This window comes from Ischnura elegans, chromosome X, assembly GCF_921293095.1.
Source record: "Ischnura elegans chromosome X, ioIscEleg1.1, whole genome shotgun sequence".
Classification (NCBI taxonomy): Eukaryota; Metazoa; Arthropoda; class Insecta; order Odonata; family Coenagrionidae; genus Ischnura; species Ischnura elegans.
The window spans coordinates 28,530,098-28,555,153 of NC_060259.1; the positions used below are offsets into that span (position 1 = coordinate 28,530,098).

The following is a 25,056-nucleotide window of genomic DNA, read 5'->3' on the forward strand; positions in this document are numbered from 1 at the left end:
ATAAAAAAGTTACAATTGTGGTTCTGCAATGTTTGGCAAAGTGGGCAGCCCCCCATATGTGTCCACCACTGCCACATAGTGGATAGGAATCTGGGAGCTTTGAAAAATAGAAGGGCAACAAAAAGAAAATCCAGAGGACAGTTTAAGCTAAGTGTGTGCAGTTTTAAAAGGTGTTAAAAGAAAGAGAGACAACAAATAATTGCTAATATTATATTGAATGATGAAAAATTCTTTGGCTTTCGAGGTGAGAAATAAGAAATTTCATTCAGGGATAAGGAGTGAAACGATATATTAAAAATAGCGCACATATATGTTATGGATATTGATTCTGTGAATCATTCACAGTTTTAAAAATCTTCTCAGTTTACAGGTGAAGGTTATGAGACCCATTATATTCTTAAAACCAGCTGGTAGTTTGAAGGAAGGATATTTATGAAATGAATTTTCCAGCTTTACTTAACCTTTTGAGGGGAAGTGAATACTAATTCACCTTTCATCTTGAAATACTATATTTGCTAATTTTATTGGGTATGAAAATGTGTAATTTTCTCCTCAAACCTGATTTTGATTTTGTTTATGTGAAATCCCCAAATTATGTGTTAATGCTTTACATCCACTCCTTTCAATTTCACATTTTTTCTTATTTCTTTTATTTATGTATTTATACACATATTTTCTTATTTCGAAAGCCAAAGCATTTTTCAACGTTCATTGTAGTATTTGCAATGATTTGTTGTCTCTCTTTCTTCTTAGGTCTTTAATTCTGCACATAAGTACTTAGCATATGCAGTCCTTTGTAATTTCTCTTGTTGCCCTTCTATTTTTCAAGTCTCCTAGGTTCCTATCCACTAAGCAGTTGTTGGTTGTAATGAGCTAAAGGTCATACCCACTCCATAATAAAATAAAAGTCTTATCATCAGTACAGTTACTATTGGACAGCACATGAAACTTGGCATGTTGAAACACACTATACTATAACACAATAAGCCATGCAAGGGGTTATGTTTTTTATTGGCATATGTATTTCTTTGGTCTGAAAATCTCAACCCTTCAAAAATATGCCCCAATAGAGGTCCACTGCAGCTGATATATTTCTGACTCAAGCCTAAGATGTATGTGAAATCTGTGCTCATCCTGTGACAATGCAAATTGCAAAGCATGTTCTTGTATCGATTCCCCTTACAACAGAGTCGCCATTTCCCCTGACCTATCCATTTTGATATACAAGGTTATACTGCATGTAACAGCTAAGGGATAATGCACTATGTTGCTCTTTGTTGATGTTGATTTTTGAAAGAATATTTTATATTTCAATTTCATCCTAAGTTTAAGTTCATGTCCAAAGTTTAGTCCCAGTATACATTAGAGGTTTCCATAAGACAATTTTTTATTATTCAAAGCTCTTCATTTATTTGCAAGACAACAAAAGCACAAATAAAGTCAACATAATACTATTACCAATATGATCAGAACAAGTAAAGGAACTTCTCTACAAGAATGCAATATTCCACTAACGTATGTATATTTTCAAGTACTTTCACACACTGTCATTGTTTTTGTCAGATGTACATGTGGTGATACACATGTTAATGAGTGGTGCTTCCATGTTTTGCCTAGACAATCTTGGAGTGACAGCCAGAAGAAGGAAAGTGGAAAGCAAAGGCGGAAGCGCAGAGGGAAGTCCTTGTGGTGTGATGAAGGCGATTTAAGCAGCGGGGCTCTTGGCGATCAAAGCTCATTTGAGGACGTTCCCGTTGATGATAAATCTGGGGAGTCGTCAAATGTACGCCGTCGCTTGTCAGCCCTTTTCAGCTCATTTGGCAAGAATTCTCGAAAGTCACATGCTGTGGGACATAAGCATAAAGAGAAGAAGATCCGAGCTATTACCAGATTTCACTGTGATTTAGACGATGATGGAGGCAATTTAAAAGTCGGCAAGTAGAATTTTAATGTATATTCATATCAATATTTTTTATTCATGAGATGAGTGCGGGATCGTCTGCTTCATTCTATCTTACTTTTCCCTTTTCCTTTGTTTTCATTCCAATTAAATGTATTTCCAATGAATTTCAATTGAAGTAAATACATTTTATGCCCGTACAATTATGTGGTATGCAATTAAAATTCAAATGTGGTATGCAGTTCACACTAGTTCAAATTAAAGGTGCTTCAAAAGTTTCCTTTTTGTGGCTACCATTTTCCACAATTCTTCACCGTGATGGCATTAGGAAGTATAAAGTAAAGGTATTCCTCATGCCTCATTCCTCTTTCCTCATGCCATGCATCAAATATAGAAGTATGGACATCTACCTAGTAATCCTCAATTTTGCTGTGGCGACCAATGGAATGAAATATAGCCGTGTAAGAATTTTCGACAATAATTAGCCCTCAAACTATTTTTTGGATATTTAGAAGAACATACAGCAGACTCCCAATTATCCGGCTGCAGTTTATCCGGGTTGCATATTATCCGTGCATGATTTTCACTCTCGCTTACTTTTTTCCTCGATCTTTATAAAAAAATTGGACCCAAAATCATCGGAATTACGGCATTAATGCTAGGATAAACCGGGCGTATTATTTCCATTAAAATCCCCTTTATAAAATGGAAGTGATCACGCGCTAGCACGGGAGCACCCTGTTCGCTACACTGTGTTGCGGTGTTTACCCGAGGAACAAATTTATTATCTATTAAGCTATATCGAAATTGGGCTATGCGAGGCGTGGGTGTATATTCCTGGATATGGTACAGAAGCTCCACAGTGTCATGTAAAAACTATCACTATACTAGGCACTTTATTTAGCTTTCATTTCTATTTTGTTATTTCCCTGACATATGGCTATAATATCCTTCCATATTCATTTAATGCTTCCTTGAGACAAAATAAACCAAGTTACATGTATATAACCTCCAAATTTGATTTTATTTTCATGCATTGTTGGATTATTGCCATGGAAAGTTTAATTCGATGAAGATTAATTGATGTGCCCTTCTTCATTGGAGTAGTTGAATATTTATACTACAGTAGTTTTTCAATTAATATTTCTATTTTTTAGCATATTAAGATTTTATTTGGAAACAGATATTCATGCTACAGAGTTCTGTGAGTTTGAGAATTTAATGTGATGGTCTCCTTTGTCTTTGCAGAGAAGCCAACATCTGAGCCAAAGAACGTAAGCGATGATGAGAAGGCCTTGTCTCCTTCTATCCAAAGGGATGGGAGTTTGAAAGAAATGGACGGGAGCTCTGCATCCTGTGCCGACATGGAGTCGAGATTGTGTGAAAAGATGGACTCATTAGACATGAAGAGGCAGTCTGGGGAATTTGGGAGTGGGTCACACTTTTCGGAGCAGAGTTTTGACAATGCACCCTCTGAATCAGAAAATGAAGAGATGTTATTTCCTGAAGAGAATGCTGATGCATCTCTGACAGAGGCCCAGAGGAGGGAGAGGAAAAGATTTTATATTGCCCAGGAGATGATGTCTTCGGAAAGAGTTTTTGTAGATGCTCTGCGACTGCTGTGCGACTTTCGTAATGTGATTTCCAAGGCTGGGTATGGCTATTCTTAAAATATTATTCAATGATATGTTATTTTTCCGATTTTTTTTCTAGGGCAATGTATCAGAAATATAGCACTTGATAAACATGGCCAGTTGGAAAGTACAGACGAAACAAAGTTTAGTTTTTTCTTAAGGTATTTCTTATTACCAAGAACGAATGACACATAGGGCTGTATTGTTTTGGCTCTTGGTCTGTTGTTTTAAATTATATCATTGGACTCATTGAGAGTCTTCTTCACCTGAAAAATTATCCTATTGACAGTGGTAGTGTCATAGTATTTGTCTCTTTCGTCCAACTCTCAGAACTTGTGCCACTGACTTTGCCTTTGGTTTTGCTACCTCCAATTTTGTTGAAATTTGTGGATGGACAGGAATTCAATATAAATTGAACTCCGTATGATGTCCATTGTTCATACTGTACTTCCCTTCATCTCCTTTGCCATGAGTCATTGGTTGAAATTATGCAAAAAAATTCTTTTTCACTCGTGTCTACAATTGTATTGTTGAATATATCATTTTGGTTACCCATGCTCCTTATTAGAGATGGGTCGGTTCTGATACCTGGTTCTCAGTACTGCCATTCTTGGCCTGTGGAACTGGTATCGAGAACCGATCGCATAAGGTCAGTACTTGGGAACTGGCTTGGAACGGTGGTGGGGATTTGAATTTGGCGCTCAAAGCCGAAATGGTTAGCGGCATATTAAAGGCCAAGAAGTGGAAAAAGATTAAAAAACGTGTATATTACTTTCTGATTGCATGGCATCCACGTTTTTTTCTTTTGAGAGTTGCTCGCTTACACGCGCATGTAAGGGTCGGTTTATTGCTCTCACTAGCATTGTAACATTTCAGTAGCTGCGGCCGCTTTCAAACGAGCTTACTTTTTGCCTGCCACCATCCATGGCACGGCTCCGTTCTTTCAACTTACCATAGGCCTCTTTGGATGTCTTCAAACGTGTCGAATCGCGCTGTTGTTGACGGCATGGTGCCCATTTCCATCTGGCCCAGCGATGCACCATCTATGGCATGAAATACAGACAATGCTACATTGAGGCTGCTTTCAGACAAAACGACTTTTCGCTGGCCGCCGTTCTCATGCAATTCAGGTGGCTTTCAGATAAGGCGACTCCATGCAATGCCGTGTGCCATGCCGTGAATGGTGGCCGGCGGAAAATCATTTCGTCTGAAAGTGGTCTTACGATTGAATCATGTACGTATACAGTAATTCTTCAACATTTGAGCAAGATGAGTTCCGGGAGTTTGTTCGTAAGTTGATAAACCTATGAAAGGCATCGAAAAGTGTGGTTATCTGGCAGAATGCAACACTGTGTTACAATTTTGCGTTATCTCACAGCCATTCAGTTTGTCCATGGTTACGCTGTAGCAGTGTGTTGTGCAGTTTATTGTTGAGGTTAAAAGAACTCTGACAGTGAAGCATGTGAATAAGTTGTCAATTAAAGTTACAATTTAAGCTACATTGCGGGATACAGAATATATGTATTTTGAACTGACACACAAGTTACTACAGATTAACGGATGGTGTTGTCAGAAGTTGGGGAAGTTTCACTATTGATCCTGGTGCTATGCCAACTATCTAAGCAGTATGTAAACTGTACTCCAAGTATATTTTGCCTGGCCCTTCAAAATCAACATTGTTTTCAATCAACATCAGTGAGCTGTAGGCAATATTTCTGCCAAAAAAAGAATAGATTAGACCGAGATAGGGTGAAAATGTTGAATTTTAAAAATCAAAACCTGGAGAAGGAACCAGTGGCTACCTGATGTAATGTGAAATATTGGTCGGTCATGCTTTCTTTGGCAACGTTTTATTGAAACTGTTTTACTTGTCAAATCTAATTATGGAGATGATCCTAAGTATTTTTTAGAGCTTTTCTGCTAATTTACATCTTCAATGAAATTATTTTCATTCACTATTTGTGATTTTTCATTTAAATTTGCCAGCAATTCAGGTAATGAGAAATCATCCTTGGAACAGAGTATCAAGAACTGAGAACCGATGGGGAAGAACCGCACCGGTACTGAGAACCGAAAAATATTAAGAACCGACCCATCCTTACTCCTTATTATAATGGATCAGTTATGAATGGCTCACTTATAACATATCTTTTTTGGGACAAATGGTTGTAGTAGAAAGTTGGTGCATCCAGCAGAAGAAATCAATTAGTAATCGATTAGTTATAATCTGCTGAATGTATTATTTTGAAACTGATTAGTAATCACTGATGTGATTACTAATCAGTTTCAGTGATTTGTTATGATTAGTTTCTACTGTTCCCATGATTTTCCAGTGTATTATTTTTGATAGCATAAACTATTTCATAGTATGAAGTACAGTTTGTCAATGAGTGCAGTATTTATAATGGAAAAATGAAAACTCGTCTTTACTGATTTTCCTTACTGCATGATGTCCATATGATGCTGTTTTGTTTAGTACTTTATTATTTTAAACAGAAATAATGGAATTTGATTGGGTTGAGACAAGTAATATACCTAACATTGGGGATATTGTACCTAATGAGAATTAGACCCTACCTCAGTGAGAACTTTGGAATTTTCTGCATCAGAATTGGGTCTATGGAATCTGTGGATATTTTTCCAGTTTTGCTCATAGTTTTCCATTTTTGTGGCATAATTTACTACAATTACTCCTATGCTTCTTGTCTTTCCTAATGTATATTTTTTCCATTACTGTTACTTTCAGAGTGGAGCAGAAGACTGAAATTATATCGGAGGCAGATATGGGAAAGATTCTCCATAATCTTCCCCAGCTTCTGAGATTTAATAAGGAACTTTTACATGATTTAGAAGAACGCATTAGCAATTGGAGTAATAATCAGAAAATTTCTGATATTATTGTTCGGAAGGGTCCATTTCTTAAGCTTTATACATCGTATTTTCAGAATTTTGAGACTCAATGTCAGTATTTGGATGATTGTTGTGATAGCAATACTCGATTTGCACGAGTAGTGCGTGAATTTGAGGCATCACCTCGGTGTCAAAGGTTAGCTCTGAAGCATTTTATGTTGAAGCCAATCCAAAGACTGCCTCAATATCGCCTTCTTCTTGAGGACTACCTTTCAAAGTTAGATGCTGATTGTACTGATTATGCTGACACCAAAGTTGCCCTTGCTATTGTCTGTGATGTGGCTGATCATGCCAATAGGAGCATGAAACAGGGGGTGAGTACTCCTCTTGCCATTGTGGCTAAGCTACAAAATGCATCTTTTCTTTGTGATGTAGTATCAGTTGTAAGGTATGATTCCTCATTAGAACTTTCATTACAAGTTTTAAAAAATCGGAAGTTACACGGGGTATTATATTTGAAAATCATGTAGATTAAATGTGTCAGCATGCGTTTCGGTACCTACAATTTTAGGTACCCAAATTTAGCAATCCCAAATTACTAAAAAGACCACTGCAAGCAAGTCACTTTATCTCTTGTGTAATCATTAAATTGCGTGTAGATGTTCCCTAATGCATGCATGTATGTTTAAACACTTAAATATGATGGTTTAAAAGACAGTAGTGCCTTTCATGTCCGAATGATATGAAAAAAATGGTGTCTATCACTAAAACCTCTCTGTAGTGAACCTCCATACATCAAATAACCCAAATTTTGGTCCCCTCCAGTATGATATAAAGAGGTTTTACTGTATATTGAATGTGATATTTGCAGAGCTTGAAAAACAATTATGTACATATTGGACTGAGCACTTAGGCACCCCCTTTTGCTTGGCGCCCTATGTGGCCATGTACTTTTCTTACTGCTTAAACCGGCCCTGTACCTGAACCTTAATGTAAAGAATTGCTCCTTAGAGTGTTAATGACATGAAGCCACATGAAATGAATTCATGAGGGCGAGGAATAGTGGAGAAGGGGTGAGGTGCATGACAGGAGTTAGTGATGTTATTAACTTTTCTGGGAATGGGTTAAGTCCATCAATTTCTTCACTTTAAATAGCTCCAGAAGTAGGAGATGGGCTGAAAAACAGAAAAATTCAGGGCTCTTTATTTTTCAAACATCATCACCATTTACAATAAAAATATTTTGGTGGATGAGCCCATTTGTGATTTCACTCATATTTTATTTGTTCTTTAGCATAAATATTTTAGTTTAAGGGCTGATGAAAGTCATTTTGCTTCTGTTGTTAATTGTACTATGCAGTTATTATACATAGTTACCCCACCTGCCTAGAAAATGTTGTGAGTTGATTAGGAAATTGCTGCTTAGTAATGAAATTGATTGCTATATTTCTTTCTACCTCCAGGATGCTTTATCTAAACTTCTTCAGCTTCAGTCCCTTTTGAAGAATTATGCCATCATTAAACCTGGCCGCACTTTTCTAAAGGAGGGTGAACTTCAAAAACTGTGCCGAAAAGGAATGCAAAATAGGTATTTTATACTGGTGAGTATTGACTTAAAAATGTTGTTAATGTTGCGTTCTAAGTTGGGCTATTTGTTGCTGAATGAGTTTTGTGAGTACAACATTTTACGAGAATCGCATTTTTGTGAGTGATAGTCATTGTATCTCCAAATAGCCTATGTTTTACATTTAAATAGATTTAGGGAGGTCAAAAAGTTCCTTCCACTGTGTATACTTGGTTTTACAACAGATATTTCTTGAGGGGGATGCACCGCTGAGCAAGCATTAACTATTATGCTTTATATTTTCTGTTTATTAAACTAAAAATACAAGATGTGTGTCAGATCTATAACACCTAAAGCCATTTACGTCCAAGCATTTACAGTAAAACTTCGATTATACGCACTTTGATTTTACATCAAGTCTTGTTTTTACGCAGCGACACTCAAGTCCGGCCGTAAAGCATAGGGAATTGCAATGGTGAAACTTCGATTTTACATTTTTTCTTGATTTTACGCAGTTTTTCGATTTTGCGCAGCATAACCCTAGCCCCAAAGAGTTCGCTAATCTTGATTTTACGCAGTTGTCTTTCAGCTTGTTTTAAAAATCCGACTGGAAATATGAAGTTAGGTTATTGTTTCGTCTCATTGAGTTGCAAAAATGAATACAGGAACGGTTGATATAACGTCGCGCTGTTGAACGTGAAACTAAAAATATCGCGAATCTCATTATTGCTTCCCCGTACGCCCTCTCAGTAATATTTCAGGCTCCTTTACGAACGTGAATGTCGCTCATAGTTCAAATTCGCCGTAGAAGGATATCGAAACCTAAAACACACGGCAATCGCCATGCATGCGTACGTAACTACTTTTGATTAAGACAGATGATCGCTGGAGAAATTAACATTATCACCTTTTGCTTATTATTCGACGCTGTTTTTAACATATTTATTGTAATTACAGTAGATGGTTGTTAATCCAAAATTACGAACTACAGAATATCTATCCCTAACGGAAGGTTTTCTAGAATTTTGCCAATGCTATGTTTTCCGTCGCCCCAGCGAAATATAACGGCGGAATGAGTCGTTAAAAATCCTCCTGTGCCAAAATTTTGGCTTCCAAGGTGATCCAAAAAAGATAGTCGTACTTCTAGTATGGACTAAGTTTAAAAGCAGCATGCATTGCCTCATTCCGCGGGCTAACCCCACATCTGCGGGACGAATGGAGGTGAGGGAAAGTTGCTTGCGCGGCGCACTCATCAGAACTGACTCAATTTGAATATCATTGTCAGTGGGTTTAAATGCAACATGGTTGGAACTTGGATAGCTATTAGCTTAACTCTGCTTGGTGGCAAGGATTTATTTTTAATGGAATGGGAGTTAATGCCCTCAGAAAATAACTCACGTCGTCAATCGTCATGTAATCACTGAAGTAAAATTCAAGACTTGAATGATAAGGCAGTCCCTTTAAACTCAGGAATGGCTTAGTACCATTAAATCGAAATACATAAAGTGTCCGGTGTTGTTATCAGATATGAGGAAGCAAAATATTACGTGAAGATGAGTCACACGGCTTGTGAGTCAAAGGTCCCGGCGCTGAATTCGCAGAAGAATGCCCACAAAGAAGCTATACCCGGCAGATTCAATCTACTAATGCTAAAATTTCACGGGAAAATGCTTTTTTAATGCGTAAAAATTATAAAGTGGGAAAATTGTTCCAGACTATTAATCATTTTTTTACTTATCACTGGCGGCATGACGGTAGTTGCGCGGTTATGTAAATAGCTCACTTAAAAAAAAGTGAGCTAAACCCCGGAAAAATCTGAATTTCTGAATATCCCGGGTACTGTGAGTATTATCTATGGTATGCTATTTGGAGGTAACCAACAACTGGGGTCATTAGCGCCATGAAGTAAGGGCTGGCGGGATAGGAACCCTATGTTGGCATTAGCCAGGTTGTAATGATAAGCTCAAAAGCGACCAGGACTTCATGTCCCATCTGATGGACAGAGTGGTGCACTGGAAGTGCCCTCCACATTACACTCAAGTAGGGATAGGGCCATCTCTGATAAGTTTCTGCTACTGCCAGGACTTGAACCCAGGCCCACAGGGTGTAAAGCCTTTGTGATGTATTGGCGAAATTTTGCTCCCTGTTAATGGGGTTAATTTGGATGACTATCCTCAGATATCTTATTTCTTCAATCCCCAATCTTTGTTTGTCTGCAGGTGGTTAAACTGATATCCTGAAAACTGCTTTTAATGAGAATAATTTCGAAAATAGCTTCTCTGCGAGCATTTAGTATCACCATTCCAAAATTTCTCCGGGGTAACAGAAGTAATCTTAGTGCCAGAAATGCAGGCGATTCAACAATTTGGTTCAACCATGGGAAACATCGTTCAGGAATGCAACGTTGTTTCTCTTAAGGTAACACGTCATCTGTGGTGTTGCTTGTGAGTAAATAAGATTATTAGGCTTCATTTTCTTGCCTCCAAATGAGTAATTGAATCAGGGAAACAAATATCTGATGCGATTGAAAAAGATTTCATGCTCATTTACCGTAAAACCTCACATATGAGACTTTTTCTGGTTCCGGTTCTGGCTTAAATCAGAACTATACACCCATGTCTCGTATAGCACAAGGGATGCATTCCTCAGGGTCTTTGCGCTATACAAATTTGCGTTATACGAGAGCGTTTTATCATTGGGAAGATAGGGATGCGTTCCTGGTAGGATAGGTCTTGGGTATTGAATTTCCTCTAAAACATCTATATTCCCATAAAAAGCCTTAGAAAACATTATTTATATACATTTTTATAGTTTAAAACATCTTTAAAGATAGTATGCACGCATTCAAAGACTTTTATTCACGTTAAAAAAAATTCTTACGTGCTTTTGAAATTCCCTCCTGTCGTGCGGGTGGGCTAACATCTGCTATCTCAGGGGATCGTAATGCGTTGCCGGCAGTTGACGATTTTTCAAACTAGTCTAAAAACAACTATTGTGTCACCCAGGCCCTTTTGTCGCTCATCGAAATGACAGGAAAATGCTACTTCGAATGCCATTTCATAGCTAGCGGAGTTTATGAATGATAAATCATTTTAATTTGAAGTCCTCCGAGTCATTAGCAGCTACGTGAAACAGTCTTTAAATGCCTTGAAACCTGACCCAGGTTTTCCTTCCCTGAAAATGAATGAACGAGATTGCATTCTTTTCCAAAACAATATCGTCTCGTCAACACTAAAAACTGGTTGAGGGGGAAAGGAGCCACTTTCAATCACAGCTTGGAGTTCATCAGAAAATGTTGCGGTGACTGCGCTATCAACACTTGCATATTCACCTGATATCGCCGCACTGAAAATACCTGCTTGCCGTTTAAATGCTGGAACCAACCGGAGCTTTCACTAAATGTCTCTGAGCGATTACCACTCCCGTCTTTTTGTACTGATTCTCTATGAACTTTCCGTATGTGTAGACCGCTTGGTTGAAGTTGGTGCGGCTGAGGTCACTGATGTTTTAACTTCGTCTTTATTCTGAATAAGGCATCGTACGTTTAAACTTCCGCGCAATATCGCTTTGACGCTCTCCATTTTCAAAGCAATTGACCTCTTTCAATTCCTCTTCTAGGTTTATAGTTTTTATTGATAAATTCTTGATTTTTCTACACGCATTCCTATTTTTTGCCATATTCTCTTGGTTTTTACTCTGTATGGCTCTATCTAAATCACCTTCCACTGCTGAACTGTATTCCTGAGACGCAGAAGGCCTACGACTGCGGGGAGGGAACGAAGCCATTGTGTTTGAGACTCTATAGCGGACCCTTTTATGTGTTGATGCTATTCATGCGCAACTCGGCCACCGCTCCATTTCTCCCCCGTGAATACCGATGACCTTGAAGGCTTTGGCGTAGACCCTACCTGGAAGTCAATCGCCCGATAACCTATGACGGCAAAAATACGTCTCAAACCGTATTGCTGAAAAAAAATCATTTCCACTAGCCTCACGCTTAATTAACGATCTAAATTATTTATTATCATTCTGTTAAGGAGGCGAGATAAATTACTTCGGTAAGCCGGCTATCTGGACCCAATGACGAGTAATACTTTTGGCCATTGCACAGCAATAGATTTCGATTAATATATAAACAAAAAAGAAGCTTTGAGGCAAGCAATAACATTAATATGCGTAAAATGATAGAAGTTTCGTTTGTACTTCGCGCAAGTTCACGTTTTATCACGAGAGCGTTTAAGATTTTTGATTAGGCTACACTGCGTTGCAATGTTTCCCCGAGGAATGTATTTGCGCTATATCGAAATTGCGCTAATGGAAATTGCGCTATACGAGACATGGGTGTATGTACAAAAAGGAATGACTTGTGTGTGATTTATGACCTTGAGTACGCTCCGCGCGCTCCTATTTTACGGTCTTCTTTTGTTAGGCTCAATTATCAGTGGGAGGGGAATGGGAGGAAGATGACAGTGGGAGATGGTTAGTTCCCCCTCCCTTCCTTTTTGGCGGGCTTCGTCATTGTGGGCTACGTCCTGAGCGTGGCAACTTACATTGTAGTGAAACCCCCTCCATCTCTTCCCGTGTTATGTAAGTGGAAAGCGCAACATTGTCATAGTTAGATCCGCGCCCTTACATTGACTTTAAACTAATGGAAAGCTAGAGAAATGCTGCCTGTTGCTGCATGGTATGGGGTGATGTATATTTCAATATTACATTAATGTAATGACAACGTGCAAAAAATTTTGTTTATTTTTGTTAGAGTCAGGGGGAGTACGTGCCCCCGTTCTTTGGTTATTCCTAATTTCACGGGTAATTATCATTTTTCATATCACGTGGGCCCTGGAGATGGCAGTACTTGCATGAAATTTGTCGTGATACCCAGGGTGCCTTCACAGTACGCCGTGGCTTGCGAGCCAATCAGAGCCTGTCTTTGACAATTGATAACGTCATGTCGCCAGCTGGCTGCGTCATCACAGAAAAATCTCGCCCTGTCTCTGCGTGAAGGCGGCAGTATGCCGGCGATTTTGAATTAATATTTGTTTATGGGAAGCTTAGGTGTACAAATAAGTAGGAGTGGCTCTAACAGGAGTGATGTATGTTATTAATTTCCACTATTCACTATTGATTTTAAAGTTTTAAGCATAGACATTATGTATCTTTCCGAAACGTAAGACAAATGTTAACCCTTTATGAGGTTACAATCACTTAGGTGCATAGATTAGCATAACACATACCCGTCAATGGTATCACAAGCTAAATGCAACGTGAGAGCTCCTTCCTGGTGACTACGGTTGTTTAAATTCCTATTTATAATTTATAATTGTGCCCTCATGATCTGCGCAGTTGAAGCTATTTAAATAACTTGGCTGGAGCAATCTGTTTGAGCTACAGTTTTCATAAATATATCTTCCTGATAACTTTTCACATTACTCATGTTCACCTGGCATATTTCATTTGATATTTTTCATATATTCAGGGAAAGGAAATAAAACTTAAAGGTCATAGTAATGAATAGGCAAGGGTCATCACCACATACATGATTAGGAACTTTATGGTCGCCATGTTAACTTCCAATGCTATTTATAGTTAAGAAGAATATTTTAAGAAATGAAATTGTGTGAAAATGCACAAAACAGCATGTGTATATATTTTGCGTTTGTCTCGAAATCATAAGATGATATTCTACTGGGCCGATTTTTAGGAGCCGATGCTTTTTACCTTTCATTTGTTCTTGCAAGGCAGAGCTGTGAAGGCACCCCCAATTGACTGAGGTATTTACTTTGAGAGAGGTTATTGAATTTGACTAATAGAAACTGCCAGGAGAATTATCTTCGACCACCAAATCATGCCATATTTCAGTGAATGTTTCGGCCTATTTTCCAACTGACGGATTTACTTGTTAACATTCGAAAACTGATATTATCGTCTTAATAAATTCCTATAATTATCCAAAAACTTCCACCGCGTACCAAATATATCGATTCCGAAACTGGGGGAATTAATATTTTATATGATTGAAAATCCCCTGTTTATTTCTTTTGATACTAACCAGAATGTGCCTGATAAGGAATCTTTACCTGTTTAACTTCCTTAAATACCATGGAGACAAAAGAAAAACTGTAAATACGAAGGATTATGGGACTTCGGTGGGTTTATTCAACACCTTTGGATACAATGAGTGCTTGGTTTTGCGAGTAATTTCCGAGGGATTATGAGCACTCATAAAATTGGGCTTCTACTGTATTATTAATCTAAATATTTTTATTTTGTGTCTGTTGCATCAAGTAGTAAGACCTAAAAGGGCCCCATAGTGTTTCTTATTGAGGGTAATGTTTTAAATGATGGCATCATGACCCATGTAATTTTGAGTATCTACCCATGGCTATGCCCATAAAATCCTTACTTTATCATTTGTTACAAATTCTTTCTGAATTAGCAGAAAATAGTCATCAGTAGGATGATGTCCCACCTTTAGTCTGTACTGTGGAGAGTCCTTCATTGACAGAATTAGGAAAGCTAAACATATTTACTTTCCATCTAATTTTGTAGTTTCCTTTACAGTTTGGCATGCGTCACATTAACACTTATGGAGCAAATGCCATTTCACTCTTTGAAAACAATATAAAACAGTTTTATAAGTGAAGCACTTAAATTACCTTTGAAATTTTCTATGTTGCAATCAACACCACTTACATTTATTCCAACTAACCGCCTTAGAGGATCAATTCATCACAAAAATGACAGCATTGCGAGGGGTTTCAACAAAATCAACAATGGGTAAGGGAGCTCGGAGATATTGCTAATCATCATAATGGTAGTGATGTCAGCATGCTTACGAGCACCAACACTGAGGCCTTAAGTCAAGGTGGTGTTGGTTTGGCCCCCTAGTATTTAAAGGTTCCACATGTTGACTTATTTGATAATATGTATTATGGAGTGGATGATGTGAATAATAACACATTATTCCAATTTACAATCCTTTTTCCTGATTTTACAAAGTGTTCATTCACCTCGTAATTTACTCAAAGTTAATTGTTGATTCTAATTTTACTCTTGTTCATTGTCGTTATGATTCCAGTTGAATGATTGTCTTCTGTATGCAGCATATGATCGATCTGTTCAAGCTCCAGGCTCTCTCAAAGTGAATAATGAACTCCCACTCAATGGAATGAAAGTTGAAATACCTATCGCTGAAGGCTATACCAATGAATTCAGCATTATTAGCATCACAAGAAGTTTTACATTATCTGCTAGGTATGTATTTGTGATGTATTTTGCAAGTTTGGTGAAGCCAACCAATCAGTCTTAATGCTGCAGTTTATTAACTTACCATTATTGTCTACAGCTCAGCGCAGGAGAGGGATGAGTGGGTTAATGCATTGCAGAATGCAATACAAGAATATACATCACGGCAGCAAACTTTCCTTCAGATGAAGCTGGCTCAGAGTAATGCCAATCAAAAGGGCAATGAACATTTTCAGCTGGGAACTGCGGTAAGTTATCCTTTTTCTTTCAACTATGTACAGTAATGCTCCTTTGCTATCGTGAATTTTTACAGAAATCTTATGACAAAGTCATAGCCCCAGTCCCAGGCCCTATCATTAATGCATAATGTGTGGAAGGAAACCTCCCTTAATGAACGTCTATTATTACGTTTCCTCCCAATGATGAAATACACAGGTGGATTTCAGTAAGGGAAAAAAGCTCTCTTAAGCAAAAGTTTTCATTTATAAATTATTAGCCATTTGATCATCTGCAATTTCACTTCCAAATTCTTATCCTAAATTTTTTTACTGTGATTCATAGCCTTGGTTCCACGTCAAGCATAACTGGCTAATTTGTAGAAGTCACCCCATAATCGATACCTAGTAAACAGACCCTTCATAAATTAGACATCTTGTACCACGACATCTGGCTACCAAACAACTCATAACTTGCTATTCTGTTAGCGTGCAATTCAGTACATGACCAACATTTTAACCAGAGAAGACATAGGCTGCCAATAGGAAGGTACGAGAATTTTTCTTGGGCCAATGTACATTTATTCAAACATAGATAAAATGAAGCAGATTTTTGAGACTGGTTGACTTGGGAAGTAAAAGAACCATCAGCAACAATGTGTATTGCTGAGACGTATGACAAGATTTTATGTAGTGCATTTTAAAAATGGGTGGGCACTATGAAAACAACGAATGAAAGAGTAATTGATATTATATAATTGTTTATAGGATCATATCTTATGAACTAATTATCAAAAATACAGGTGGGAAAATGCTATTCGGATCCAAACTAATACACTGAGCCCAAGCCACTCTAAAATAAATGAGGGTAGGGCACCAGAAAATAAGGTGACATTCTTTGATGGATAACTATACATCACAGGATACAAGCAATTAAATAATGTGCTAGGTGAATGGCTAACTATTCTAACACCATTGTAATTCGTTTATTTAAGAAGTAAACAGTGGGCCTGATTGGCAATAGCCCTCTTGGAAAGCTGAATTATTGTTTAAATGAACATTTCAATCAGTAATAAAAATTAATGCATGTTGTAAATGGTATTTGGATGGAATCTAAGAGGTTGAGCTCAGGCCACACTTAAAATTGATTCAAAATTGTTTACAAAAGCTCATATGACCCAAAACTAGCTATAAATCTATCTTGCTGATTGAGGTTATAACTTATTAGTTAATTTTTTTGCTGTATTGTATTTGTTGGAGAAAATCAATGCATAATATGTACACAACATTCTTATTTATGTGATCATAACCAATACTATTAGTTTTTATACCTATTATTAGATATTCTTGGGATGCTATTATTTTTTCAGGCCCCAGTTTGGATTCAAGATTGCCGTGTAACTATGTGCCAAAGTTGTACATCTGAATTCACAGTTACGTTCAGGAGGCACCATTGCCGAGCCTGTGGAAAGGTAATTAGAGTAGCTGTGTTATGTATATGAATTCAAGCTGAGAAATTCAACCAAAGAGTTTATATATGGTCAAAAAGTTCTCTTCCTAATACAGAAACTATTATGACTGGATAGAATTGCTGTTTCATTAGTTATATACTAGATGATTTGTTGCAACATTTCAGACTTGCATATTTATGTTATTGCTTAGTGACCCAGTAACTTCTACAAGTTTCCATGCTAGTGGAAACAGATGAAACTGAAGTTTTGTGCCATCCTAAAATAGTATAATTTTTTGCCCCCTTAGACATGTTTTAAGAGTTACTTCTAAGTGTCCTTGATACTTGGCCTTACAACATTAAACATGTATGAATGACGTAATAGTTAAAAAGGTAACATACATATGAGGTTAAATAATGAATGAGGAAGTGAAATATGCGGTAAAAGAATAAAAATTCATATTTTTGCATTAAGAGTCCTTATAGCTCAAATTTCCCCGTGGTGGTATACCTGTAATACTTTTTAAATCAGCCATGAATTCAATTTATTTCATGTTGTACTTTCTTGGTGTTATTTCTCATAACGCACATATTTCGAGGAATATAAGTCTGTGCTCGGGTGCTCCGCTGGGTAATCTCCTCCGTGGCTGCCAATGTTTCGGGGAACGAGTCATACTTCATCATTTGGGCTGAATATTGTGGCTTGGAAAGTGGTCGCCTTATATACTGTTGTCGGGGTCTCAGCTTTCCTCTGATTGTTCCTTGGTTTTGTTAGGACGTAATCGTCACAGAATGGGTTTCAAGTTGTTGCTCAGGGAGTAACGGCCATCTCTATTGATAATGTTTTCCGATAGGCGTATTGCTATGGCCTCCTAACTAATTCTTTCCCAATATTTCTTCCCTTGGGATAAGACCTTCACATCTTCCCATTGAATGGAATGGTTTTCATTGAGGCTGTGTTCGGCCAGTGCAGATTTTTCTGGTTGACATAGCCTGAAATACCTCTGATGTTCTGAATATTAGTTTTTAGTATTGAGAGTGACTGGGTTATGAAAATATCAGTACCAATATAGTTGTTGACTCAATCGAAGGTCCAAACTAAGTGAGAAGGATGGTTGCTTGCATTATTTGCCTGTTTGCCAGCCTCGGTGTTGGCAATGGTGATAAAGTCTTTGCCAGCCAAACCAAAGGTCATGGGTTTGAGTCCCACCTGGGTAGGTTGTCCCTATCCAGGGCATTGATGTTCATAAATGTTTATTTCTAGCTTTTTGCAAAGCCCCTATCTACTAAGTCCAATAAAGTGCTGTTTTTGGTGGTATTAAAAATAAACAAGTTAATGAATTATGTAAATTTTGGATTTTGTTGATAAACCTTTGTGTATGTATTCCTTTAGGGTTTTATGAAATCATATTTTGTCTGTTATTTTATTAGCTTAGATTTGGTCCGTGTTATTTTTCCTTCTGATTGTAATATTATTGAAATTTTGATAGGCATTAGAAGGTCAACTTGCAGTCTTCTTAAATGAGCATAAAAGTAAACATCCATGTTTTCGATAGGTTTACCTATAGACCACCTATAGATTTCTGTTCACTTAATAACGGCTTTCAGGGAGAGTGCTAACAGTTATGAATTAATCACAAATTTGTATCATGTAAGCTCACTAAAAATATCATTCCAGTCTTCAGGTTATAACTGCTCACTGTTTTATCATCATCATCATCATTTAAAAATAAGAATTTGAAATGCTTAAAATAGCATTGCATTTTCTCAGGTTGTCTGTGGGAAGTGCTCTGCCAACAAAGCACCGCTTCAGTATATGAAATATCAAGCTGCCCGAGTTTGTGATGAATGCTTTGAGAGTCTACACCAAGGTAATATTATTTTGAGATTTGAGCTGTTTTATGTGCTGGTGATGGTGTATCTTTGGTCATTCTATTTTTACTTGAGATTCTAACATGAGGGTAACCTCCATGGATCGATAATAGCTTATTCACACTGAAGCAGTCTCAGATTGATATGCTTGAAATTTTGCTTTATACTTGTTGTGTGTGCTGATGTATCAACTAGGCTTTTAGTTTCTAATCGTAGATTTATATCTTGCAAAATATGCAAGACTTAAATGCAATATGGGGAAAAGTTTGTGAAAAATTGGTTCTATTGGTTTCCATTTTGATGTCATGTTATTTTTGGGCCTGATTCAGGACAGTAGAAACTCAAACATGCTGTATCATCCCTCTTTTTGTCATCATGTACGATGGAGACATTTTCAAAAAACTCTCTCTCCATGAGCAAACTTTGCTCTGGAGCACGTCAGATAATGCCTTTGAAACATACTTTTCAGCTCTCTAGCTGAAAATTCCCCCTTCCTCTTTTTCTTCTTCCCCTCTTTTTGTTACTCCCTTGCTCATACTATACCAAGTACCTGCGATTCACTGGAGTCCATCTCTGCATCTACACTCTTCAGTCTTTGAATATGCAAAGAAGCTAATACTTTTCCGACATCATTGAGAATCCATTTAATTTAAAGTATTGGAAAAAATAGGTAGTGCAATATGTAAACCTTAAAAATCACCAGAATAAAATAGCATAATCTTATAACCATTTTAGATTGCTCCACCACGGAGTATTTTTAAGGTAAAATCAGTAGGTGCTAATATGCTGAATGAATGCAAATTAAATAAAATATTACAGGGAAACCTCCCTGAAATGAAACTCAAGAGGCCGAAATTTTGCAGTTTCGTTAAATGGGAGTTTGTTCCCTGGAGGTGATTCGCACGTTGCATCATTCCAGGGGCACACAAATTGATGCAAGCCTGCATGCGTTATCTTTGTTCTAGCTTTGCATACTTCATAACCATGGAAATACAATGCTAATTCCTGCAACTACAATGAGAGTCACGGGTAAGGGGCTACATTTAGGAAGCCTCACTTCATATAATTCTCTCACTTCGCGGGCTTCGTAAACAATATGTTATTATGGTATCATTTCCACCTTACTCCAGATAGACTGCCAATGACCTAGCCATGAGTCAACACTGTAAGTTGCCGGAAACACGTTAAAGTGAAAGTTATGGTTACCATTTATAATGACGATTCTAATTTGCTTGTTCAGTGGAAGTCTCCGATTGGCCCTCCTAGGCTATGGATACAAAATTATTCATATGAAAATGAAAATTTAGCAGGCAAAATTGGTTACTGAGAGGTGAATTTCACTCGATGGCGCCAAAATTTCATTTCGTTAATCGGGAGTTTTGGTATAAGAGGATTTAGTTCATCAGGGTTTCTCACTCCTGTGTTGACATAGGTGGTTAGCAGGACCAATATCATTTGTTTGTTGAATGGAGTTTTTCATTTAGTAGGAGTTCGTAAAGTAGAGGTTTTACTGTAATTAGTTGCTGGTGGTAATTTCAGCTCAGTATTTATTACGTATTAATAGTAATTGACATTACTATTAATTTTTTTATTTAACTATGACTTTTTGAGAGTGACTAGTGATACAAAGCTCACGATGGATGGATTAGGACTGCTCTCACTCAACAGATGCTGACTAAAAAATAGAAGTGCCACTCTGGGTAGTTTTATTCTTACGGGAATGGTCTTTCACTTCAATCTCCCAGGAATGGCACTGCCTATTGGTGTTTGTGAGCATTTATTCGTCCTTGTTTGCAAATTATATTTTCTTTTCATGGACATTGCTTTGTATATTGTACTATATTCTTCCAAGTGCATGAAAATATGGTTGCATACTGAATGATTTTGGGAAAGTGTTAGCTTTCTTAGTGTGATCAAAGAAGATTGTCGAAGATTGTTAGCCTTGACTGAGTGTTAGCGTAGGAAGTATTTATAAAGAAAAAATGTGTGAATTATTTGTATGAGAGGAAATAACGAAAGTTTCCAAACCATAAAGCAAGGATAGTCTAATGTGCTACCAATCAAATAACCCGAGCAAATTACACTCAGGACAGCCAATATGCTGGCATTCTGTGTCTAACTTCTCCAGTGAAAAATAAGTGATGAAAAGAGTTTTTATTTCCCTAGAGATGAGTCAGGCTTATGAATGAAATGCTATCATAAAGGAGACTGATTTTCTTACTGTGTTGGGAAAATTTTCCCACATAATACATAAAAATCGGTTAACATAATAGTAAAACCTCTTTATAACGAACCTCCTCCTTGAAAATTTTTAAAGAAAACCTCCTTATTGTGAAGTTACAGCTTTAGTCCTAGGGCCGTCCCAAACATAATAAACTACAGCATGGTCAGGAAAGAAATTTTGTTGTCCAAGGACATCCTAATGCAAAGAATGCCTGGTCATGTGTACTCTTTTGGTTTTAAAGGCATTTGACTGGAAGTTTGCCCAGAAATGCCTCATGAAGGCATTTTTAAATCTTCTCTGGGGAAGGAGGGAGCATTAGAGTATTCAGTATTTTCCCTGCAAGAAAATCCAGATGGCAGTTTTACACAAAATTCCCAATTTACAGTGGAATTGGGAGTTATAAGAAAAAAATTGTATAATTTTGACTAGCAGGTTGCATACAACTGCAGGGTATGTGGCTGGCCCATTGAAGTTTAGGGTCGAAGCCTTGCGTCTCCTGATTCTAAGGGTGAATGAAAAATAAAACACCCACAAAGCAAAGTACTTATTTTCCCCCTATCCAAATAATTGACTTGTGTTAAGACCTCCTGTGTACATGTGACATTGGAAGCCGTCAACTGGAGGCATGCTGGAAGAAGTGGAATTGGTGCCATTTTCATTTTTTTTCTAAATTTGTGACTAGCCTCTTCAATCTATACAAATGCGACAAGGCAAACCTCAAAGCACCTCTGTATACCAAACCCCCTTGCATACAAGATTTTGCCATTTCTGGTCCCATCAAATCTGTTTTAAAGAGTTTTTACTGTACCAGGATTAGTATTATTAATGGCTTGTCTAATGTTGAGATATCATTAGTAATTGTTACTTAAATAACTGGTGCAAAAATTCTACTCAGGAAAAATCATTCGCCTTGACTGAGATGATGATGCAAATGAGTTTTCCTCTGTAATTTTTGCAGATTGTTTGTAATTGCTGGTGGCTATTTTAAGGTACACCGCTGGCTAGTCCACAGTTATTTCTCTGGAAATAAAATATAGTAAATCTGGGTTTCATGGAAGAACATAAAAATCTTGTTAGCATAAATTAATGTGGTGGTGGACATTTTAGTTGAGGCGGCATTAATGAGTGTCTATTTTCTATGTATGTATAATGTTTTCATTTGTAATTTGGGAGTTAATGATGTTATGTTTAGTTCAGTTATCCACTGGCCGTGGTATATCGGGATGGCCTTGGAATTTTCCTGAAAATGACGTTTCTTGGAAAAGGTGGGTCATATCATGGAAACACAAGGAAAAATTTCACTTCCAGGGTGCAATAGTTAATGTTTATGTGGCCCTAACTTAAAATTTGAGTGAAGTAAATTTATTTTGGAAGAAACTAGATTACTTATGTCTTTAATTGTTCACAATTTTAAAGTCTCCTTAAATTTAAAAAATAAAACATCAAGTTAATGGTTAAATAAGTGCAATAAACTTTGTAAATATTTGTACTTATTTCTCTTGGTAAAGACACTAGAGTGTTGAAACTGGTGGTCCAGAAAGCCAAAGGTTCATGATTCAATTCCTGGTTTAGGGGATTTTTTTTCTGCGGCAATATTCATGAACTTCACCACTGTTTATGTGGCAGATTAGAAATATCTCACAACAAGCTTGAATGTTGAGTTGCAAAATTTGGGTGTGCTTTGACAGAGTGTTCCTGCTTGAAGCATTGTATTGGTGTGACTAGACAAAGGAATCAGAATGAGTGTTGGGGAAATTGTCAAAATACTGACATAATTGGCCGTTTCTTATGATTCAGCTTATTTCGGAATGGGTGTGATGGGTTCATGTTTAAATGTTTGCATGTGTAATAATGAATCTGAAACTTTCCGGCAATTGCTAGAATATTGGTATTGTTTTCATCTTGAAGCTTTTGAGAAGAGTACATGTGAGCCTTTGGATCTTGAGTTTGGTCTTGATGCTGCCACCATCGCGAGCATCCGAGCGTCATTCAAAAAATTGGGGCAGCCTGCCGCTGGGAAAAGAATAAAATTTGTGCCACAGCGCCTGAAAGAGGTAGGACAAAGAGATGGATGGTTGCTTGTTGTGTGTAAGTTCCTTCAGAATTTCTCTCTTAAGATGAGGAATTATATATTGTAGAGATGGGTCAAATAGCAGATTTCTCGAACTCGAATATCGAATTCGAGTATCAAATCATGGCTCAAATATTTGAATACCTCGAATACTAGAACTGCGCAAAGCTTAATAAACGTACGTTTCTTCTTCTATTTCACTTGATGAGTGTATAAATAAAAAGGTATGCAGTGGAACCTCGATCTATGGCTTTTCAAGGGGATGGACGAAAAAAAAACGATGAATGCGGGAATGTTTGACTAGGTTGCCTAAGCATCAGGAAACACAAGATTTTGGCGAGTAATTGTGATTTCCTTCCTTAATGGATTCAAACAGGAATTTATCTGATTAATGGAACATTCATTTTATGGAAACAATTTGGGCATATAGTTGATTCAACTAACATATCTTTCAAATACTCTAAGGGGACACACCACCTCGCGAAAAAATGATTGCATGCCATCTTGGCTTTTACACTGCTACGATGGATTTCTGTCTGATGTATACATTCTTATCTACCAAACACCATTTCAGCAGCACGCTCATCTGATACTCGGCTTCATCCAACTTCTTATTTTCAACAGGTAGCTCGCTCTACTCCCTCTCCTACTTTCAAGTGCTAGCGGACAATCCGAGGCGTTTTGCAATATGCACGCGCTTCTCCGCCACATTGTCTTCTTCTTCAATTATTTTCAGTCCATCTTTGGAAGTTCTCACAAGATAAGCAGATGAATTCAAATTGCTAGCAGGGAGAAACTAAATATCCTGAGAAAATATCCCTTCGTCTGTGACTGTGACAATAGAGAAGATTTATCGCATAACTCATAAATTGTAACTTAATATATGTTTTTGGAAAAAATACCACGTCAACTTCTGAGAAGCTCAGCTGCAAGGATATCGAGTTTTGCCAGAATGCTGAGTCTCTGTCATATTTTGACATTTATTTCCTTCCATATAATGCTTAAATAGAGTCAGAAATACGTCGTGCTTGGTCTTATTCTTTTTTAAATTATGCGCACATTACTAATATTTCAATCCAATAAAGGTGTAGTATCAATTTCCAAAAGTCATTGTTAGACACCTTTTGTGCTAATAGATGACTCATGCAGCAGTTGACCTCCATAAATGGGGAACTTCAAAGCAGGTAGGCAGAAAGAGGTCAGTGGGGGAGAAAGAGCGAAGGGTGAAACACGATTCAATTATTCTCCTGTAACTTGATATTTTCTTTTGAAGTTTTTGATTTATGGTCTTCATAATACGAACCCTGCATGAGCTGGGGCCTTTTGTTTGATTTCGGAGAGAAGGAAAGCGTTGGAGGAGGGGCCGAGGGCTGATGGATGGAGGGAGTAGCAGATTTTAGGAATTTTGACACGTAGTTACTATCCCAAGGCACTGATGTTCTTCTGGTGGGGGAAACCGGGGATTTTTGGATTTTTTCATCCGATCATTTTCGGTTCCCCACGTCAAACTCTTTTCACCGCTCTAATCTGCGAATTTGATGTAGTTTGTCAGCTTGCCTAAAACGGTGCTGCATGCACTAAACGACTAGAGTTTTCTACATTTTTCCGAGTCAACTACCAATGACATGCGTGTGACTGAGTATGGCGCGAAATTCAAAGTATTCGAGGTTGTACCTTTAGCATAATTATTCTAGATCTCGCATATCGAACACTTTCTAGTATTCGAGGTATTTGAGTATTCGCGGATAATATTCGCACATCTCTAATATATTGTTTTCATTTGAAATGTTGTTTCCCTCTGAAATTGGTGTTCTCATGGTGCTCTATGCTAAGGATTATTTGTTGATACTTTAATTCAAATCCCGTTTATAAGAAGAAATGGTAAAAACATTGTCCTTAGTCATGAGTCGTAGTGTCCTTATCCAAGATTTGTGTTAAAGTCCTGATTTTCTTTGCGTATAACTTGTCAAAGGTTCTCAGACACAGTGAGTCCAATAATAATAATATGCCAATCTATGTCCTATTTGTTGTT

At 37.4% G+C, this 25,056-nt stretch overlaps 1 protein-coding gene across 2 annotated transcripts in view; it reads left to right on the forward strand.

Annotated features, from left to right (window-relative positions):
• Positions 1 to 25,056, forward strand: part of LOC124170493 — a 63,535-nt gene that overhangs the window by 21,199 nt on the left and 17,280 nt on the right. For both annotated transcript variants that reach the window (XM_046549245.1, XM_046549244.1), the window contains exons 5-13: positions 1,618 to 1,934; positions 3,149 to 3,554; positions 6,281 to 6,758; positions 7,847 to 7,984; positions 15,026 to 15,201; positions 15,293 to 15,440; positions 16,778 to 16,879; positions 18,629 to 18,728; positions 22,862 to 23,007. In XM_046549245.1, the coding sequence (XP_046405201.1) occupies positions 1,618 to 1,934; positions 3,149 to 3,554; positions 6,281 to 6,758; positions 7,847 to 7,984; positions 15,026 to 15,201; positions 15,293 to 15,440; positions 16,778 to 16,879; positions 18,629 to 18,728; positions 22,862 to 23,007 (2,011 nt within the window). The remainder of the gene's footprint in view (positions 1 to 1,617; positions 1,935 to 3,148; positions 3,555 to 6,280; positions 6,759 to 7,846; positions 7,985 to 15,025; positions 15,202 to 15,292; positions 15,441 to 16,777; positions 16,880 to 18,628; positions 18,729 to 22,861; positions 23,008 to 25,056) is intronic.